The sequence below is a fragment of the Cheilinus undulatus genome, linkage group 20, assembly GCF_018320785.1.
Source record: "Cheilinus undulatus linkage group 20, ASM1832078v1, whole genome shotgun sequence".
Classification (NCBI taxonomy): domain Eukaryota; kingdom Metazoa; phylum Chordata; class Actinopteri; order Labriformes; family Labridae; genus Cheilinus; species Cheilinus undulatus.
The window spans coordinates 20,611,973-20,633,385 of record NC_054884.1 but is presented as its reverse complement, the minus strand read 5'-3'; the positions used below and the strand labels follow the sequence as shown (position 1 = coordinate 20,633,385).

Sequence of the window (21,413 nt, the reverse complement as noted above, 5' to 3'; positions counted from 1 at the left end):
CAGGACATGTGGCATTTCTAAGGCTTCAATTCTTGGTTTAAAGCTCCTGTGGGATATCATAAACTGTTGTGAAACTGACTGAATTTTACACCATTATCTCTGTATACCTTAAAAAAAAGCAAACAAGATCATGGGTAAACAGAAAAAATATTTCTACTCCAGTATTTTTAATGCCTGAAACCACTACAGCAGGGTAGGTGTCAGACAAGGGTTCACACATCCTTCCTCAAATTTTCGTGGAAAATTTTCTTAATGGCTGGTACATATGACTGTTAATATAGTAATAAAGTAAAAACAACACCATACAAGACAAAATAAGCAAAAACATACACTGTCCACAGAAGGTGCGCCAGTTGTCATTAAAAATTGAAAATTCCGCAAAGGAGCTTTAAACCACTTTGAGCAGATTTACACCTCATTGCAAACAAATAAACAAATAAACAAAAACACGTGCCTGCATTTATCTTAAAACATGCGTGATTACTTTTCAACAAAATAATAAAAAACATTTAAAAAAACGAGCTTATAACCAAAAATTTATATCAATTCTATCATAGTCCGTGTCTAACATAAAAGCCAAGCTTTGAAGCTTGCATATTTCAAATAAGCACTAAACACAAAGTCCATATGGGCTGTTAACTTCATCAGTGAATAGTTAATACATTGACACAAATTTGCAAGAAAGTCAACTTCATGGCAGACATAATAGCATGTAAGGGAGCTGTGTATTTCTAAGCAAAAGCAAATGAAATTGTTTTTTCAAATCTTTCCAACATGGACAAGTCATTATCAGTTTCCTGTAACAGCCATGCAACAAGTGTCAATAACAAGCCAACGGTTTAGCCATTAAACTGTGACTGGTAAACTGAAAAGTCAAGAGGAAACTGAGCTCAGTCTAATAGTTTGCACTAATTCCTCAACACAGTTCTGCTACAGTATAACAGTATCTAAAATCTGGTCTTAAAACTTTGAAGACTTGAATCATTAACCTTTTCTTCAATTCAAAATAATCAAAGTAATGAACTTAAAATATTTCAAGTTAATTGTCAGGCTCAAACAGCAAGATGCAAAAAAACCTCAAAAATAAGATGCTCAAGTGCAACATACACAAGGTCACACTTGTTGGTAAAATTATTTGTCTTAAGTCCACAATTTGCCATAGCATTTTAAAATATTCTGAGGTATCCCATGTCTAATTTTCTGCTTCAACAGCCACACTTTCCATAGTCTTCATTGTACCAAGGATCAAACCTTTGACTTGCAAATTAAACAACCACCATGTCTTGTAGCTGCGTTTCTCTGTTCAGTTTCAATTAAACACAGCCAAGCTTTGCTGAATGATTTAAACAAAACAGTATGTCAAAAGAAGTCTGTTCTCTGTGCAAGAGCATACAGAAAACTGAAAGAGAATCTGTCTGAAGCAATGAAGATACACAGAGCGGGTTATGGGTGTGTGTGATGACACGCAGCACACTGAGGTTGAAAGCTAATCTTGACATAAAATATTTCCAACGCAGTCAACTGAAACAGCAGCTCAGCCTGCAACCTGTTTTTTAACGTAGCTGAGTGTGTGCTTACGTGTAAATGTTCTTATTGTTGTTTATGCACTTATTCAACTGTGTATAGTCTATATGTATGATTTTCTGGGGGGACATTAAGAATATAGATTGAGTTTTTTTTTTTTTTTAAATATCTAAGCTTAATATAATGGCTTTATGATGCTAAACTGTTGTGGAGGAACACATCACTGAACATTTACAATAGTGAATCAGCAACCATGTATTTCAAGGGAAAATGAAAGGATGCTAAGGTTTTATTTCATATTCAAGATCTATGTATTATACTATTGTGTGGAAGGGAGACTGAAATGTTTTTTTTAATTTACTCATTCTTAGTCAGTAATCAAAAAGAAAATGGGTCGAGAAAATCTCACTGATATCTCAAGGTGTTACATTTGAGAACTCATACTGTTTCAGACAGCTATTAGCATTTAACTTCCTGGCTAACACTCGATTTCCTGTGTCACATGATAAGATAGGAATGGAGTATATATCAAAAACATATTTACTAAGCTAACCGTAATGTCAGATTGCTGTTAGCTTGGAATTTACATCTCTTGTAAGTATACTGTTCAGTACGTGGAATAATTGGACCCATCTGCTAGTTGGGGAAATGGTTTAATGCTAATGTTAGTTGTGTTGATTAAGCTTATCTTGAATCAAAAAATGTATAATTCATGTGCCTGAAAGTAATGTTAGCTATATGAGAAATGGTTGAATAAACATAGCTATATCTACTAAGCTAATATGAAACAAATATTAACTCTTTTAATGGCGAACTGTATGCTCGCTAGCTATTAAAGGTGGTTGCTAGGAATGGTGAGAGGGATCTGGCTGCAGACCATACATTTCTAAGCCACTTTCACAAATGTTTCCATTTTTTGTTCATAATTTAACTTTATTCATGAAAAAGTCTAGCAGTTACATTCAGGAAATAACCACATTGTAAACATTACATACTAAGACACATTTCATAAATAAACCAAAGAAAAGGGTCAGACATCTATTTCGACATTAAACTGATCTTGAGAGCTTTTTAAGTAGTAGTTACACATACGGTGGCTCCATTTATCTCTAGCTGGGTTTCCATTACACAGCGAAATAAAAACTGGTAATGGAAACACTTGAATTTCGTCAAAACCCTAAAATATTGCTAAAAAGTTTTCACGCTTTCATGAGGAGGTTTTTCAGGCATTTTGATAGAGAAATATATCACAAAAGTGAAACAGAAACACTTTTTCCGCATTTACAAGTCATGGGACGTGACGTACGGTGTCACATGACCAGTCACTCCGAGACAACATGGCGCAGTCCGTGTGGACAGAAGAAGAGACGAGACTTTTCTTATCATCATACTTCTACCCTTATGCGTAGCTTTTGCCATACATACGGACTTTACCTCTGAACTATCATCCGTCGCCTTCGTCTTTTGTTCAAAATTATCGAGGCAACCGCCGTAGATGTAACCAAAACCGTACCAACATGCAACAGGTTTTGAGTGTTAACCTTCCCTGCAGCTGATTCACGTGAGATGAGATTTTACGAGAATTGCAAAGCCTATGCCCAAAACTCCCTTCAATGGAAACGCATGCAAAGCGCAATTGTAATTAATCGAAATTTAAGAAATGTCGCTTTTATTTTTAGAAAAACTGTAATGGAAACCCAGTGATTATTAGCTTTCACTAAAGCTAATATAGCTATGCAAGTTAAGTAATTAATGTTACTACATAAGCCAATGTAGCTAAGTTAGCTTTAGCAATGTGAGCTTTAGTAAATGTAGCTGAAGCTAACATAGCTATGCAGATAACATACCTATGTTTCTTACATAGCTGCTTTGTCAGTGTAGCTTTAGCTGTGTTAGCTCCATTATCTTTAGTGAAGTTAGCTTTAGCAATGTAAGCTTTAGTAAATGTAGCTGAAGCTCACTTAGCTACACAGAGTACATTGATATGCAGCTTATGCAGCTTTTGTGAGCTTAGCTCTGTTAGCTAGGTAGCTCTGTTATCTACATTGCTTACACAGCTAATGGAGCTATGTACACTGTGCTGGCTGCGTAAGAAATTTTCATGGAAGACCAGCTTCTTTTCGAACCAGACTGGTTTCTCATCTTCATCAAATATTTAGTTATCAGGTTTTGTGGGTTTTTGACTGTTAACTTATGGTGTCCTAACCCACCTGAACCCTTAATGGAAGCTTTATCCAATTTCTTTTCTGAGACATGGGGTTTCTCAGATGAATGACCATGAAAGTGGCCATCAGAAATGAATGTGCTGCAGCCAGACTGTCTTATTATTTACCTCATACTGTAATCTCGCAATAATTTTAGCTTGGTATAATTAAGAATGGTCCCAGGCATCCATTTCCCTATACGACAAAATGCCCATTCAAATCATGTTTAACCGACTAGTCAAAAGAGGAAAAAACACTTAGAAAACAGTCAGATAAATCACAGTATAACAGTGTAGAGCATGGCTAACATTAGCAGCTAGCTCTGCCAGCCTTTGTACCTCTTGGCAGATTAATATGCTTTGATATGTGGCTTCTTTTCACTTTGGTTGTGTATACATGAGTATAACACTTGACAGCCTACATACAAATTTATTTCCATTTTTTTAGTTAAAAAAAAAACGGTCATACCATGCTGTTCCCACGAAATGCTAACCACTAAGCTTCTCCTTATTTCTTGTCCAGCGAGGTGCTGGGAATCTGACAGTGAGGCAACAGCCATCAGATGCAGTTACAGCTGATACTAGTAGTGGGAGGCTTTATCACAGTTTCAACAGAGCATTTGACCAACATTTCAGGCCCTTGTTTATACAAAAATGATAGGTACTTAGTAGTTTATCCATTGCACCAGCTAATTTTACATACATGAATGTAAGAATTTAACCATGTGTATCCTGAGTATATAAGAACATTGAAGTTAGCTGTCTTTAGCTAATCTTGGAAAATCAAACAGACCAAAACCCCAAAACAAATGTATTTTTTATTGCTAACTGTGATTTAGCTCATGATCTTTCCCAGTGACACCGGGAAACTCCCATGTGAAGGCCCGTCATCACAAACTAATGGTAACATTAGCATGTTGAATGATAACACCCACCACTGTGTCTAATGGATTAGCATGCAGTTGGTTGTATCACTGGGATATATTGCCTCAAGTTTCTTCACATTTCCACAAACCATTTTATTTAATGTTGCTGTTCATTTGTGATGCAGAGATGATAACATATTGCCATATTCTATATTTCTACAGATTGAAAACATTTACATAAAACAGCACATTTTACAACCATTTGAGCTTCCTACTATGAGCCTGATGTCAGAGGAATACTAACAATGTGTAAATGTGATAAATTACAAAGGCCATTAAAGCACAGACTCCACTGAGAAAAGATCCATCAATGTACATGTGATCATTTAGTATCAAACATCTTAAGGTTAGTCATCAGCTTCTGACCGTCAAGGTTTATATATATTGTGATTAGATCCACCTTTATGTGACTGTTATAGACTTGCAGATCTTGTGAGGCATCTCAGTTGTTCCGGGGTAGCTGTGAAGTCTGCAGAGATCTGTATTTTACAAGCCATGAAAGATAGCACCCCTTGTAAAAATCTCCCAAAACAGTAGAAAAGTTGACTCTCTTGCCTAAAGTAAAGGCTGTTTCATGTGCTTTTGTGTTGAACTGGGGGAAAGCTTACTAGAGGAAAGAGTCTGAACTCATAAAAGTGACGTATGTTTTGCTAGAGCCTTAGTGTGAGTTTATGATAAGGTTTGGCCTGGAAATAAGAACATTTATATCAAAACATGTAGCAAGCCCCAAAGTGCCACCTAAACTACAGTATTACTACTTTCTTGAGCCTTTTCTGATAATTCAATGATGTTGTAAAGCATTGCAACCAGTGAAAAGGGATTATGCAAATACATCTGATGAATCTACAGAGACAGCTGTGCTAGTTTGCATACCTTATAGTAAATGACTCTTTATAAACAAACTAATGATGTCTAGTGTATACCAATGCTCCTCCAAACCTCCTCAAATGTGCAGAAACACCTTCACCAAGAAGTTTTCCTCTGACCTGATGTGTCTATGTAACCTTCATAGCACACACATACAGTCTCATATTTGATGGGAGTGCAACAATATATTTCCTCATTAATATGCATCAAACGTAGAAGGCTGTGCATATGACTCCCTCTGCACACTTTTCATCAAGAGAAAACAACAGTAACAATTCCATCATTGTCAGTCAGGAGATGCTCCTCTTTGCATATATGCCCACAGCAGTGCCGTTTCATTTCTGCACCTCCCTGAGGCTTTCTAGGGGTCAAAGAAGTGCAGCTATGATGCAGGACAAATGTGCATGATTTTGGTTTCTATTTTAGTTACTGCTTCTTCAATGATGTGACACATCATGGGTAAATATTGAATTCTAACAAGGATAAGTTACTGCATTTGTTCTATATGTGTGAAGGTGGAGTTATAGCTTGCAGGGAAGGCTAATTTATGCAAAAACAGATCTGCAGGATTTAAATAGGACAACAATAATTACTTATGTGCTTTATCAACAAGAGCAGTGTTTCCTTGGAGCCGCCTGTACATGTATCTAAGAAAGGCTGAGCATTTGGTCCATATCAATGAGTGAACATGCAGGACAAAACAGATGCATGAAGCTCAATCTAAATGGTTTAGCTCAAGATATAAAATTGGATTACAGATTTTTAGGGCGCTTTCACATTAGGCCCAGTTGTTTCCAACCGCGCCGTGGCACAATTCCTCCCCCTCCCCCTTCCCCACGAGCTTGCTTTCACACTAGCAACATTGAACTGTGCCAGGGCACACTTGCGTATTTACTCAGTCTGAAACAGCAGGTGGCGGTATGCATGTAGCTTGTTTACAACCCTGTAAGGAGGAGAAAAATAAAGAAGCTACCATGGCAACCACTGGGGTCATGACATGAGCGAAGATTATTTTTGTTTTGAGCCGGGAAAGAGTCCATCCTGCAGCCATGGATGATTTAAAATCACTTTTTATGCTGCCAGCAACTTCACTCTTCGTATCTGCACACCTACGTGCAGCTCAGAGGATTAAATGGGCTGCACAGATACAGCGGTTTTTCAGGTGACAGGAGACTTTTATTGCCTTTGCATCTCCTCTCACTGACTCAAACTTGTGTTCATCTGTAAGGTGAGTCACAACAGACCGTTCATTGGCTGGATTCTGATGATTTCCGCCCTTTATTGAGGAAAAATGTCAACAAACTGCCGCGCTGTTGAAAGAAATTTAGTATTTACGATGATGCCATAAAGCTTATACGGCGCTCTGTCTCGTATCGGAGCGCGGTTGCATTCACATCTCATCTGAACCATGCCAGAGTCCACATGAATTGCACCCGAGACCACCTCCCCAAGTGGGCCCGGTGCCCAGGCACAGTCCGTTTGCATTCACACTACCCAAACGACCCTGACTTTGGGCTCAAGTGCACTCGAAGACGGGACCAGGCCCCTAGTGTGAAAGCCACCTTAAACAATGGTTTGACTCCAAGTTAGCACCACATACAGTACTTTATTGAGAAAAAAATGCATTTAATCTCACTTTAATATCAGTTATTTTTTAAGTATTCCAACATTGACATAAAAGAAAGTAATATTTAAACAATTTCGAAGAGTTTAGCACATATTTTGAATTAAAATTGTTGTCTAAATTACAGTTTAAAATGTCTTTTTTACTACATCTTTGCATTTACCTACGTTTTTCTCTTTGAATAAAGAAATATTCACAAGCCTGATCAAAATAAAAGACAATGAACACTTCAAATATACAGAAAACATGGGTCCAGAGGAAAAAGAAAAAACACAGTGAATGAAATAAACAAATGAAAATGCAGTTGATGAAAAACAGAGAAATGAAGCCTGTGTGCGAACCTGAAAAGAAACCTAAGAATCATTATGGCGAACAGCAGAAAAAAAAACTTACCTATAATGACCTACCAATGACAGTGTTTAATAAAAAGCTTAAAAGACACAAATGGACTAAAACACCCATTAAAAAAATGTAAAAATTTGTGCACGAAAAAAAAAATCTGACTACAATCAGCAATTACAGAGTAAGAGAGAAAACAGGCTAGTTGTAGCAGAGGAACACCACAGCAAAGCTGTTCATGCTTGGAAAAAACACAGGAATTTATGCCTGGCCAAATCCAGCCAATATTCACTCTTCCTCTGTTCCATGTTTTCTTTTCACACCCTGTTTGGAGTATGTGCGTGTGTAAAATCCACCAGAGAGTGTAATTAGCTACTTACAACAGCATGTGGGCCCATCAACAATCATGTGTCTTTGATTATTATTTGCTGTTGACAAGATTTCAATGACTTGGCGTGGATAAAAACCGTTAATGATAGTCAAACAGAAAGTTAACAAGGAGAAATTTTGCCATTTCTAATTTTACTGCTCCCATCTGCAGCTTTTTAAGCCAATTTTCCTAAGCCGTAATTAAAAACAAGTCCTATAAAAAGCTGGTTGTATGGCAGAAAAAGAATTAGCCCCTTAAATCATTAGTTGAGCATTGAAGCAGGCTCTGAATTCCTTCAAGGTTCCCTCAAATGAGAGCACAATTAAAAAACAAAAGAAAATACTTAACCTCTAAGGCTGGAGTAAGACTACAAGAGAATTAAAAATAAACACCCTACAAGATATGACAACGTTGGTCACTACGGGGTATTATTAAAGGCTTACCATCCTACCTAATAAACAGATTTAGACCTAAAAAAATCCTTTTTGGACACAGCTAATTCATCCCTCAGCCATCCGTACCTTGCAACTCCTTTCCTGTTTCACCTGCCAGTCTCTGAGGGACAAAGAATGGTAGACAAGTGCTTATAAAAATCTAAAAAACAAGATTCTGTGATCAATTTTCCATGACAATATGCACCTCAAAGTTGATTTGGATATTTGTTTATCTTTTTAAAGGTGAATGTGTTGCATTGCCATCCAGTTTTAACGGGATATTTCAGTACTTTTTCAGTAGGCTTTTATAAGGTCCATGGTAATAATAGTGGCATGTTCCTACAGTGATTTAGGACAGCGTTATCCCTTCAAACAGGACATGATTGGAGAAGCTAGCTATACAGCAAAGCAGACTGCTATAGTTTACTAATCTAATTTAGCTAGTTTATGGTAAAAATAATGGGCCAAGAACAAAGCTGGCTTTATTGTGAGCTATATCAACATTTTTGGAAGCTTTTTATTTTTCACCCTGAAAGCCCCTGAGTTTAATACTGTTTTGCAATGCAAGTTTCTGCAGCAACTGCACACTCTTCTGCCTTTGGATATTTGAACAGCTGTTTGGATCTGCTGGCTTCTTCAGAGGAAACAAGAAGTAACTAGTCTAAAACAACATTAAAATAAACAATTTTTAACAAAAAGACAATGACACGTGGATACAAGGGGATCCTTGTATGATACTCTACTGTTGTCAGGAATGGGACTTAGTTACACCACTTCCTCAAGACATTTATGATCAAGGATAGTGTCTCACAGATGCCTGCAGCCTGCATCATTCCCCTTGCCTTAATGAGCGCCAGTGTTTTTACTTACCTTCTTCAACTTTCTGAGGATAAATTGGAGAAAGCAACCCAGGTCAGAAGAGCTGAATGGAAATTTGCCATCCAAGTAAATTTATGGCTGCCACTTTATTTTTGTAATGGCTAGTAACTAGACAAGCTACAGTTTGTATGATATGATTACTTTGTAAAAACATTGTCCCAACTGTTGAAGTAGAAAACTAAGTTTAAATAACCAGTTTAAGATTAGTTACTTGATGTTTCCTCTGACAAAGTCAAATATCTAGATATGCGGGGGTTGAGGAGCGTGTAGGCGGTGGCCAAAGCTTGCATTACAAAATAGTGCCAAACAGACTTTCTGGGTGAAAAGTAAAACACTTCAAAGTGTTCATTATAGCAGCCAATTGAGCCAGCATTCTTTTTTGATCTGATTTTACCTTAAACTTGGTAAATTAAGCAGAGAAACTATACCCATGTGATGTATTACTCAGTTTCACAAATACCAAAATATCCCTTCATACAAGTGTGGATGTACATATGTCTGAGGAGGTGTTACAAGTAAAGACATAATTTCTTCAGTAAAAATTTGTAGTTTGACTGTACATTTTTGTTTTCTCTTAACAGCGGTATGCTGATCAATGTTAGCTTAAGTGTTAGGCTGTAACTGTTTCCCTTATTTCCTGTTCCCACACATTGGCTATCTTAGGCCCTGTTTACATGTTTTCTTGTGAAAACACAACATTTTTGTTGCATTTTGGTTGTCTACATGAGAATAGTGTTATGGGTGCCTGGAAATGGAACAATTTAGAAATGAGATCCAGAGTGAAAAGTTTTCAAAACACCCCCATCTCTGCCATGTAGACAGGCAAAATTCAACTTTTTGAAAATGCACATGGACACTATAGTTGCAGTTAATTGCCAACACAAGTAGGGTTTTCGCCATGAACCGGTGGGTAGGCTAATGTTTGTGTCCTCACCATCTTTGATGTTTACACTGTAGTACTCACGCTCCAAGGAAGGAATGGTCTCTATGCATGCTTGTGTTTAGGTTTATTGCAAAATCCCAGAACCAACTTTTGACCTGGCATGCAGTTAGGGATTGTTTTCAAAATGTCACCATCTGCAAAAGGAACTATTTGAAAATGAAGATGGAAAACAAAGCGTTGTATAAACAGGGCCTTACTGCTCCAAAGTACTATCTTAAAATCACTTGTTTAAAAATGTTTATGAGGCTTTGGATGGCCTTAGATCAGATCTGCTGATATAACTGAATACTAGCAAATAATCAGGAGAACTGGTACCAGCCAAAGATCCAGATCTCAACTGTACTGATCCTGGAGGCAAACCAGGGTTGAAATGGTATTCCTGTAGTCTTAGTCCAGCCTTTAACTAATACTTAAGTTATCTTCTATTATATACACTCTTTGCCATCTCTCGTCCTGTAACAGTTGAAGAAAAAATCAGTAGAATACTAAAAAACATACAACCAATTCTATGTATTTCCGGCCATTCTTGCACATTCACCCTCTCCCATTGTTCTGTTTTTTTAACAGTGCCATTGTTTTGAGAAGAGAGACATCGCTCTCTTACTTCTTATGAGGCCTTGTTTCTTTGCATGTATAGAAAACAAAAGTCATGCTGTAAGAGTACAGCCACAGCACGGTAAGAATCACCAAATCATCAGTGCATCCCACTGAGCTATTTTAAGCATCAGTCCCTTGACAGCTTCATGGCAACCATGCAATATTGTCAAGAAATTTCCCCCTGTGTGCTCTTCATTTCATAAAGGCAAAGGCTAAAGCATTGTAGACTGAGAGGGGAATCGTTTCTCAAGCTCTTCCACGAGGGAGTTCATTTTTGGGTTGGGTTGAATCTGTTGGATTGGAGGATCGTCACCTTCTCCTGCTCCTTCTTTACCTCCCTCTCCGCTCTCCCCTGCCCCTCCTGATGTGGCATCCAAAGAGTCAAGAGAATCGAGAGAATCCATAGAAGCGTGGCACTTTATTACCTTTTTCAGTGGGATCTGCTTCTGGTCAATCTGGCTGAACATGTTGGCCACTGACTTCTCAATGTCAGCAATGTTTTGGATGTTTTTAAGGATTCCTTTCAGCTCTCTTTTAGGAGGTTCAGGCTCTATGGGGAGGGGTGGTGGGGTTGGTCGGAGGGACACGGGCCGCAAGGCTGGTGCCTCTGAAAGTGAGGGGAGGACAAAGGTGGATGGACGAAGGAGTGATGGTGATAGAGGAGGGGGCAGAGGTGGAGGTGGAGGTGGGGGAGGCATTTGCTGGGGAGGTGGGGGAGGAGTCCGTTCTGTGTGGTTGGAATGAGGTGGAGGGTGAGGAGGAGGGGAGGATGGGTGACGTGGAAGAGGAGATGGAGTTTGGAGAGGTACAGAAGGAGAAGTTTGGCGTGGACGAGGAGAAGGAGGAGGAAGTGGAGCAGGGGAGGAAGGGTGGCGTGGTGGAGGAGTTGGAGTTGGTGGTGGAGCAGGGGATGAAGGTCGGTGTGGTGTGGGAGGTGGAGGAGCAGATGTTGTAGGTGGAGGTGGAGGAGCAGATGTGGTAGGTGGAGGTGGAGGAGCAGATGTGGTAGGCGGAGGTGGAGGAGCAGATGTGGTAGGCGGAGGTGGTGGTGGGGATGGAGGTGGTGGAGGTGGAGGAGGGGTTGATGGTGGATCAGGGATGATCTCCACGTTAACCTGAAGTCTGTCATCCATACTCTGGTTTCCTGTCAGATTTGCCCCGAATCGCCGCAGAACAGGAGGAGTTGGCTTGTGACTGGGTGGAGGTGTACCTCCATCACTTTGGGTGACGATGATACTTGGGGGACCCTCTTTGATATGAACAGTTGGGACATTGTGGGTGGCGGTGAGCTTGTGGTACAGTGGAGAATCAGGGAAAACTGAAAGTAATATATCAGGTGACAAAGATCCTCTTGAGTCTCGGTTTTGCCTTTGTCTCATTTCTTGTAGTGCCTGCTGCTCAAACTGTCTGGCTTGTTCTTTGACTGTCAGCTTTGGTTCTAGACTTGGACTTCCAAGTAAGTCAGAATCCAGACCTCGGTCAAATCCCGAGTCAAGACCAGCATCTTTACTCTCCTTGAATTCGGCTTTTAGAAGCTCAAGCTCCCACTGTACAGGATCCATGACCACTTGCCGCCTCAAAGCGTCGTACATCTCTCTTCGATGAAGTCTTGATGGGAGAGTCCAACTGTGCCCACCCCCGGATCCCCACCCACTGTCGCTGCCACTGTACCCACCAAACCCCACATCCCCAGCAGGGGAGCTGAGTCTCAACCAGGCATCACGAAGACCTTTCCTGGATGGAGAGAAATTCCCAAGAAGATCTCGTCTCCTCTGGCTTCTCCCGAGAGTGTCCGGGCTACTCAATGTCCCATCTTCGTGGTAGATGGGATTTTTGATTGTCAGGGGGTTTTCGTCAGAGAGGAAAGTGATGCTTGACTCAGACTTGGGCAGGTTGTGGAGCACGCCTCCATTAGCAATGCACTGGCGATGAGCTGCGATCGCTCGTGTGGCGAAATCTGAGATCAGGCGTTGGCGATCCGTTTCATCCATACTGCCACCCCTCCCACCACCGCCATGGTTTGCCCGGCTAGAGCGTGAATGGTAGAAAAGAAAAGGAAGAAAAAGATGGAATGAAGGGAGAAATAATTAAACAAATACAGATGAAATATGAAAGAGAGAAGGGTAGAGTCAATTTCAAAGATGTGATCAAAACTAAATGAAATGGAGGAGGCATAGGGACTTGATTATTTTTTTATGAAAGAGCAGTAAAGCACAGAGAGGTTGAGAAAAATGTTTAAAAAAGTGGAGTAACAAGAAAAGGATGCATAAAAAATAGAATAAAAGGTGAATGAAACTACTGTAAGGCAGCAGTTTGGTAAATGAAATTAAAAGAGATTTAACATTAGGGGTAAAATGAGGAGAAGAATAGGAGAAAATGGCTGAATTTCAAAGGAAGCAAGAGTATTTTATTTTGGTGCTGTTTCACCACAGGGGCAAGAGACTGAGCCTGAAAAATTTCTTCAAACACAAAGGGAAAAAATGCAAATAGACTTTACGTACGCCAAAAGTGATGTACTACAAAGGCGCTAGTGAATCATGACTATAAACAATGCCTGATCTGTTGGGGCAAAGAAAGACAACTTGTGTGATGGAGCCCTGAAAGTATGCAGATTTTCTCTCAACAAAGGACTGATTATATCCTCACTGGCTGAAGGAGCATTAATATGTGAAATCTCTTGTGTAGTACATAACTTTGTTGAAATTCTGCAGACTCCCAACACCCTATGCTACCCTGCTGCCTGCATCAACACTGAGGCAACCAACGCAACGTAGCCAGACTTCTATTCTACAACCTATAAGCCAGAAGCACAACACAACAATCTGGTCTAATGTACCCTGCACATCAAACAAGACTCACAAACACAAGACTACAGCTGCAGAACTGTTGCAGCATAATGTCAAACTGGCCACAGAAGTGAGGCAACTTTTAACATCCTACTCACTTTGGTCTGTCAGTCATGGGCGAAGGCGAACAGATGGGAATAAGAGATGTACAGATGAATGCAGTTGGCACAAGAACAGGAAAAGAATAGTGATGACATAAAGAAGGATTTAAAAATAGTCAAAGTTTTAAAAAGAAAGAAAAGAACAGGTTGAACACAGTATAAAGAGAAAAACAGAGAAGATGGTTAGAGGAACACTATGTCCTAAGGCTGAGCAAAAAAATCTAGTATCATCAATTATCCAGGACTTTAGTCACACAAGCGTTTATCAAAGTGCTTGCTAAATCAACACGATCCTCTGTTATTGACAATAAGGCATCCACATTCAATTCAGCAATATTTATGGTTATATTTTCTATATTTTTATGGGCAAAAAAATAATTTGCATCTTATAAAGTCTTAACCCACTTGCCATACATTTTAAGAGAGGAGAAGCACTATACAAAACTGCAGTTTCTTTGTCTGGTGATTAGTTTTATAGTGGAATCACACTTTTCAACCAATTTACCAAGTTGTTCTTAGTTGAGGAAAATTTTCCAAGCTTTCAAGTCATATATGTAGACTTGAAAGTGGTTCTCAGGCAGCTATTTCCCTATTTTGCTAAATGCCCATTTAAAGTGTATTAAACTGACTAGTCTAAAGTGGAGAGAATGCTCAGAAAACAGTCAAATTCAACAAAGAGTCATTGTGTCAGTCAGTATAGGGCATAGCGGATTTGATTATTAGCCATATCACCAGAAGTATCTGAATAAGACTTACTGTGGGCAGAGGTGGATATGACACGATCTTGTGTCTTCTACAAGAGCATATACCATCGTTTCACAGCTTGGTAGCTTGTGGTACATGGATTGGTTGGGACATTATGGCTACTAGTCAAATCTGCTATGGAGAAAATAAATGCCATTTTACTTACAGACCTACAGTGTGGATCTCTATTATGGTGCTAAGAAAACTTAGCATTATTATCCAAATATGTCAAGAGACTAGGCAAATGTAATTAAAAGGAAAAAAGGGGGAAATCAGTCAACTGAGCAGTCTGATAATGGGCCTTAATTATGAATGAACAAACCTTTGAAACTATGCCAGATTTTATGCTCATTTGGGATTATTTAGTTCCTATAAGACTGCAGTTAAACAGAAGATACACAGACGCTCAGAAGTAATTCATTAGAAATCACAAACTGCTTCCTGGTACACGCACACACACCTTCCCCACCACAATTAAACATGCTCTGCAGCTATCAATAGAATTAATTATCGCCTGAGGTGGTCTTTATAAATTACAAGCTGCATTTATTTCAATTATCTCATATCCAAGTTCATTTCCGTACACATTTCTCACGATGGTTTGGGCTGGTTAGACTTTCTAACACACACCCAGACACACATTTTGGAGCCCTTACTGTCATTTAGAGATAGTGTCTACCATCTTGCATATGAATTGCGCTCATGTTAATGGGAGTGTGGAGGCATATCAAGGACAGACAGAAAACTGGTGATGCATGTAATGCTGATAAGAGTTCCTCTCAACTTCTTGTTAACGCTCCAGTAAGGAATCACAAATGAAGTATCCCAGGATTGCCCTGAGTGTGGGAGTGTCTATGAGTGTGTGAGGTTGTTCAAGTTTAAGATGTAAGTTAACACAGTGTTTCTCAGTCCACTGTTACCCTCTTCTTCAAACAAACTAATGAGTTTCAAATTGAAGATAACTTTGAGGAGCATTTAAAGGAAATGAACAAAAATATGAGGTATAAAAGTGCATAGACTAAATTTCACAATGATAAAACAACTTTTTATTGTCCCTCAGCCCCTGATGGGGCTGAGCTGCAGGAAAGAATAAATACAAAGTTATTTCTGTACAAACATCAGAAAGCTTATTTCTGTAGCATACATTTACCAGCCAGGGTTTATGTCTTTATGATAAGCACCAATAGAAAAATCAAAGACCTTGCTTGCAAAGGGAGCTTGTAGGGAAGGTTTTCCACAGACATTTAAAGAAGTCAGCTGGTGGGAAAAGTCACCAGAAAGAGGGGTCTGACAGAAAATGTAAAATTCAAACTTATTTCTTCAGTATTGTATGTTATTGTATCACACCCAGGTAGCTTGGTACGTCTACCTTGAATGGTTATGACAGCATGGCTCATAATTAAATCTAGAAAGCAGTATAGACTAAATGATGTTGAGGCTGATAAAGAACAGCAGGAAGTAGGGAGTTTCCGTGTCTTATCCCTCTCCCTCCCAGGTAGAGGCCCCTCAGCTGAAACTCTGGGGTCTAGTTGCTCTTTGAATAACAGTCAGACACAAATGATAAGTGATTTCTCCACAATAAGAAGATTAGTTTTATGTTGAAGTTGATACATTGTTGAAATAAATCTATAATGTACAGAAAAAGAGGGTCGCAACTTTAAGTCAAACTATTTTATTAAATCAACAATGAGAAAAAAAATAGCCAGCTGTAATTAAGTGAGTAGTTGGCTGTTTGGCTAACAGCTGGCGCTTAGGAAAACTTCGTAAAGGGGTGATAAGGGCATGCTGGGTGGTGGAGAGACATGGATAATGAATGGATAACCATTTAAACTTCAAATTTCCATATATGCTACAAAAATGAATGATGGGCTTTGACTTAAACTTTGGGGCAAAAACTAAACAGCTCATGTTGCTATCTTTTCTCAAGCTAGCTAGATAATAGATAATAGCTTCTCATTTCTTATTTTGACTGAAACAACCGATCAATAAAATCCTCTAAGAACACTTGAGAGGCTACACTTGATGTGAAAAATTGTTCTGTGTTCACATCACTGACCTTCATTTTATCTTTTCTGTAGTGAGGACATTAGTATGCATTACAACTTGGAAAATGACAAGAAAGGAACCAAACACCGCTAAACTTTGTGAAGATAAAATTGAAGGGTTTATCTTCAACTGTTAATGCATTCAAAATCAAAGCTCAGTTTGATGTGGGGCTCTTAAGGCCCTGTTTGATTAATCTAGATTGTGCCGCTGCTGGGCAATGTCAGTTTTATTTCAGCCTCAAATATGAGAAACAAAGGCAAAGAAACGTCTTTAGACTATAAAGAACTTTGAAGATGAGTTCATGTTGTTTTGAGGCTTTTTAAGAGACATTTTTACTCAAATACTAAATCTTTGCAAGAGATTTTCAGGAGAAAATTAGTAAAGTTTGACAAAGTCTACTTCAGTGAGATGCATCAAAAAGTTTTATTCCAGAGAATGGCTACTGATCATCTGTGTTTGTTTCATTGAGAAAATAAAAATGGAAATCTTGATGTTTTACTTCAAAACAGAGTTAGTTAAATATGATTTACATCAAACTTTCATTAAAAATTAGTGCAGCATGATCACTGTTTAAAAGGAAAGTCTTCAAAGGCTGTTTTGTGTGGTTCAGCGCTCTTATCAATCTCACATGAAACTGGCTTAAGACTTTGCAGAATGAGTTAAAAAGCTGGTCTGTGTTTGTAAGCTTGTTAATAAGTACGTCGGTGTTGTGAATATGAAAATAGTGAGTACATTTACACGCACACTAACTAATCTGATCTTTATCTGACCTCTGAGTTACCTGATGACTCCAGGAGTAATGTTAACAGCATAACATGCTTTACCAGATAAAGGGCCTTTATCTCATATGGAAAAATGGGATAAATAACCTGGTATTTGTCCTAATAATCTGTTTACCGTTAAGTTTGGTTTCTGTTGTTCTATTACATCTGTGCATGAGTAAAGTACACAAGTGGGAATTGAGGAAGAAGAAGTACATATAGTAAGAAACAACAAGAGTGTTGGGAATGAGCCTTTTGTAGTGTTGGTTGAATGAATTTTAAGCTAAGTGCCTAAAGTATATGAATGTTCTTCATTTCCTAGACGACTCAAAAATGGCAAATATTTTAGACAGTTTCTACAGAAATAGACTTAATTATTCTTAGTTACTACAATGATGTGGTCATTTACAGATACAAATTTTCGATGAGAGAACATAAGTGTTTCATTTCTTCATTAAAGTAGTCCTTTAACCTTTAGTTACATGGTCAACTAGAAAAACTCGGAGAGTGCTAACCTCCGCCAATCAGCCCTATCTCCCAATAGTAAAGAATCCTGTAAAAAAATTCCTGGATCCGGGCAGTGATGCAGATCACTCCCAAAATCTAATCAGTTCTTCCTTATGCCATTTCTGACATTCCCTGAAAATGTCATCAAAATCTGACCCTAACTTTTTGAGTTATGTTGCTAACAAACTAACAAACAAACCCTCACAATCACATAACCTCCTTGGCGGAGGTAAATATGGTGCATAATGTTAAATGGAACCAACATTTTTTGTGTGTTTTTTGGCATTTTGGTCTTTTGTCAAACAATTTCAAGCTGTCATTCTTGTTCTTGTCCTTGTACTGTTGTGCTCTTGATTTCAGTTTGATAATGCATTCTGAAATGTTGAGAAAAGTCTATTGAACATTTCTGAAAATTGCAATTTCTACAAGTATCCAAAAATGTCATCAATTGATCATAATACACTCATAAAAAATATCATCAAAAGAATATTTCTGACTGAAGATTCCAAACAATATCCATGAAAACCTGAAAATGGCATCAAAAGAATTAACGAGAAATTGCAAACATCTGAGAGAATCTAATGAAAAATTATTCACACAAAATTCTTTCAAATATCAATGAAAATTTCCTGAAGATTCAGCAAAAATCATGTGGCATTCTCATTTTCTGATAAAGATTAGAAAAAGCAGAAATTCTAACTGTGTGTATTTGGATATTTGAACTCTAGGCGAAATCTTCAAAGCTTCATATCCCATAGTTTAACACCTGTCTGTTGACCCTTATCTTTCCTGAAGAAAAAGCAGAAAACCTCTTTTTTTCCATTTGCACTCACTGTATTTGAATGCCAAGAATCTTTCATGATGTCCCTATCTTTTTTTACTCTTTGTTAGTTTCTGCCAACACCGTCTCATTTGGAATGCATGAAAAAGGGCATAGTCAACAGATTGTATTATAGTGATGTAGAGAGACGCCATGTCATGGATGTCACTGCGTATAAAAGACAACCACAAAATGCTGAAGTTTACAAGCCACACGATCGTGACATAACTCTGTTGCTTTGGCTCATCAATAAAAACACCACTTTCACACTTCACTTACATGGCATTGTCTCCCAGCTCCTCGTACAGGTTGTTGGCAGTGCCTCCCCCAGGTTTACCCGTTGGCAGGGCCATCTGGATGCGGGCAGTTTTGGCACACTCGGCCTGGCGTCTGGACACAACAGAGAGGATACACGTAGTTTGTCATCTGAAGTTTGAGCAATGCTGGAGGATTTACAGCTTCTCTGGTATCAGACTTTCAACAGACAAACACTTTAACCTGTTTTTTTCATCATTAAACTCTCGAGGTTTTATCTATAGTATAATACACATACTTCTGACATGCATTTTTATACAGATGATGTGTTTGTACCAGCATTATAAAATAAAGGCACTCTTAAGAAGATTTCATTGAAAGTATTAAAAAGTGTGTATTCATAAGCACAAATATGTTGATTCATGCTGATTTGTCCTTCAATCTACCATTTCTTTCAGACTAAGATATCAACAATTTAATGATTAACTATGTGGTTTTTTCATAGAGAGCCAAGCCTCTCAGTGAAAAACATCCTCTGACTTTGATAATGCCTTAATCGCCTCAGTTCCAGCACAAAGACTCTAAATCTTTTGGTGAAAAATCTCATCCTTTATTAGCTGAATTGACCCTAATAGTTGACTTTTTATTAATTTATTCTTTTTTAATAACTACACAGTTCCAGCACCTTAATCATCTGGTTGACTTAAATTTAATTCCCTTACTCAATGTCTAAGAATATCTTTAGACTCTTCGATATTCCAGTTCGACAAAGTTGTACCTTAGGTTTATTCCTAATTTCAATAATAAAAACAGTAAAGTGAACACATATTGCATTTATTGACTGAAAAACAGTTCACAGTTTGTATGCTTTCTTTAACTTTGTTAAAAGTTTATCTTGTCACGCCCTGAAAGGACACATCCTTAAACCTAATTGTACCCCCTTTTTCTGTGATAAGTATTTTCAGGTTGTTTTATTCCAGATCTCAGCTATTTATCCACTTGTCTCAAAGTGACATGCTGATTTTCTTGTGGTAACTTGTTTATTTCTGAAGATAATGAAAAAAAAAAACAACCATGATAAAGGTATTACAGGAAAAAACAGCATTGCTTTCCCAAGATAACAGATAAATTAGTCTATAAGTCTAAAAAATACCTTAACAAAACGCTACAAGACTTAAATCATTATTTAAAAGTTTAGTCACCTCTCCCATCATGCATTTTCTTTGTCTGGACAAAACATTTGACTTCCTTGCCAGCCAAATTTGACCCAGTCTGGTTTGACTGTTTTAAAGCATAAAATATCACCATAAAATGTTCCAAGTTCAACTTCATTTCACCTCATTCATACAAGCTTTATACTTTGTCTTTAAAAGCTGAGGTCAAAATGCCTAATTCACACCTTATTGATTAATTTTAGGTTTAAAAAAACAGTTTTTTTTAGAATATTTCGACAGTAGTTATGATCAGAAGAGCATCTATTGATGGATTGGTGTTTATTGATTATCACAGGCTGGTACATGTCAAAGTTTAGTTGTACAAATGTTTAAAATCTTAAGTTTTTTAATAGTAACATTATCACATAGTTGTCAAAATTGACCCCGTCTGGTATGCCTCTTTATAAATCATGTACTGTATATAATATATTACCCAAGTCTGTCTTTGAGCACTTATTCACTTTGCTTTTAACGCATTTTTAAAATTTACAGTCAATATGATGCAAGAAAAAGGTCATAACTCCCTGAAAGTACTGATCATGAATGGTATTTGTAAAGGCAGACATTTGATTCATTATATTTTTAGGTAATTACCATGCCTGTAAAAAGTATTCACCCCCTTGGATGTTTTACAGTTTAACTGATTTTATAAATCAATCATGGATATAACTAAGTGACCATGCAATAAGGAGACAGTGAGAGGCCTCCATGAGACAACAACTGTTGCCCAGGTTCTTCACCACTCAAAGCTTTATGGGAGAGTGGCAAAAATAAAGCCAATTTTGGAGTAAATTTAGATTAAATTTTGACTACATTTCACCAAAAGGCATGGGGGAGACTCCATGGTCAAGGGGAAGAAAGTTATTTGGTCTGGTGAGACCAAAATGGTACCAGCAAAATCCCAATTGCATGAGGGTGTTTAATTAATCAAAAATACAAGATTTAGTCAGTAAACTGATGTTTTTTTTTGTAGGGGGTCTCAAAAGTCATGTAATATCACGTAAAATTGTCATTATTCAAGGATATTCCTATCCAGTCCATCTAATCATGATAACATTGCCTTCAAGGTTCTAAGAGTTTAGGACCCCTTTTATTCTATGAAATTAAATCTGGAAACTTTGATATAAAAAATCCTGGAGTTATTTATTTCTCTTTCAGAGAGATTGCTCATTTAAGATCTTTTGTCTGTAAAGCAGATTTAAAAAGGCAAAGCCATGCCTTCGTATCATTCAGACTTGACTATTGTAATTCCTTTTCACCTCTCTGAACAGTTTCAATTGATCCAAACGCTGCTGTAAGATTGTTGACTATGTCTAGCAGGTCTACTCATATGCCAGTCTCTTTTTCTCGACACTGGCTTCCAATGAAATTATGAATATATTTTAAGATCCTTGTTTTTATATATAAAGGTAT

The 21,413-nt window shown here is 38.0% G+C and overlaps 1 protein-coding gene across 1 annotated transcript in view; it reads right to left on the bottom strand.

Moving 5' to 3' along the window:
- LOC121528360 (protocadherin-15-like) overlaps nucleotides 1–21,413 on the bottom strand; it is a 246,739-nt gene that overhangs the window by 23,907 nt on the left and 201,419 nt on the right. Inside the window, exon 34 of the mRNA XM_041815789.1 lies at nucleotides 18,811–18,921. Within this exon, the coding sequence (XP_041671723.1) occupies nucleotides 18,811–18,921 (111 nt within the window). The remainder of the gene's footprint in view (nucleotides 1–18,810; nucleotides 18,922–21,413) is intronic.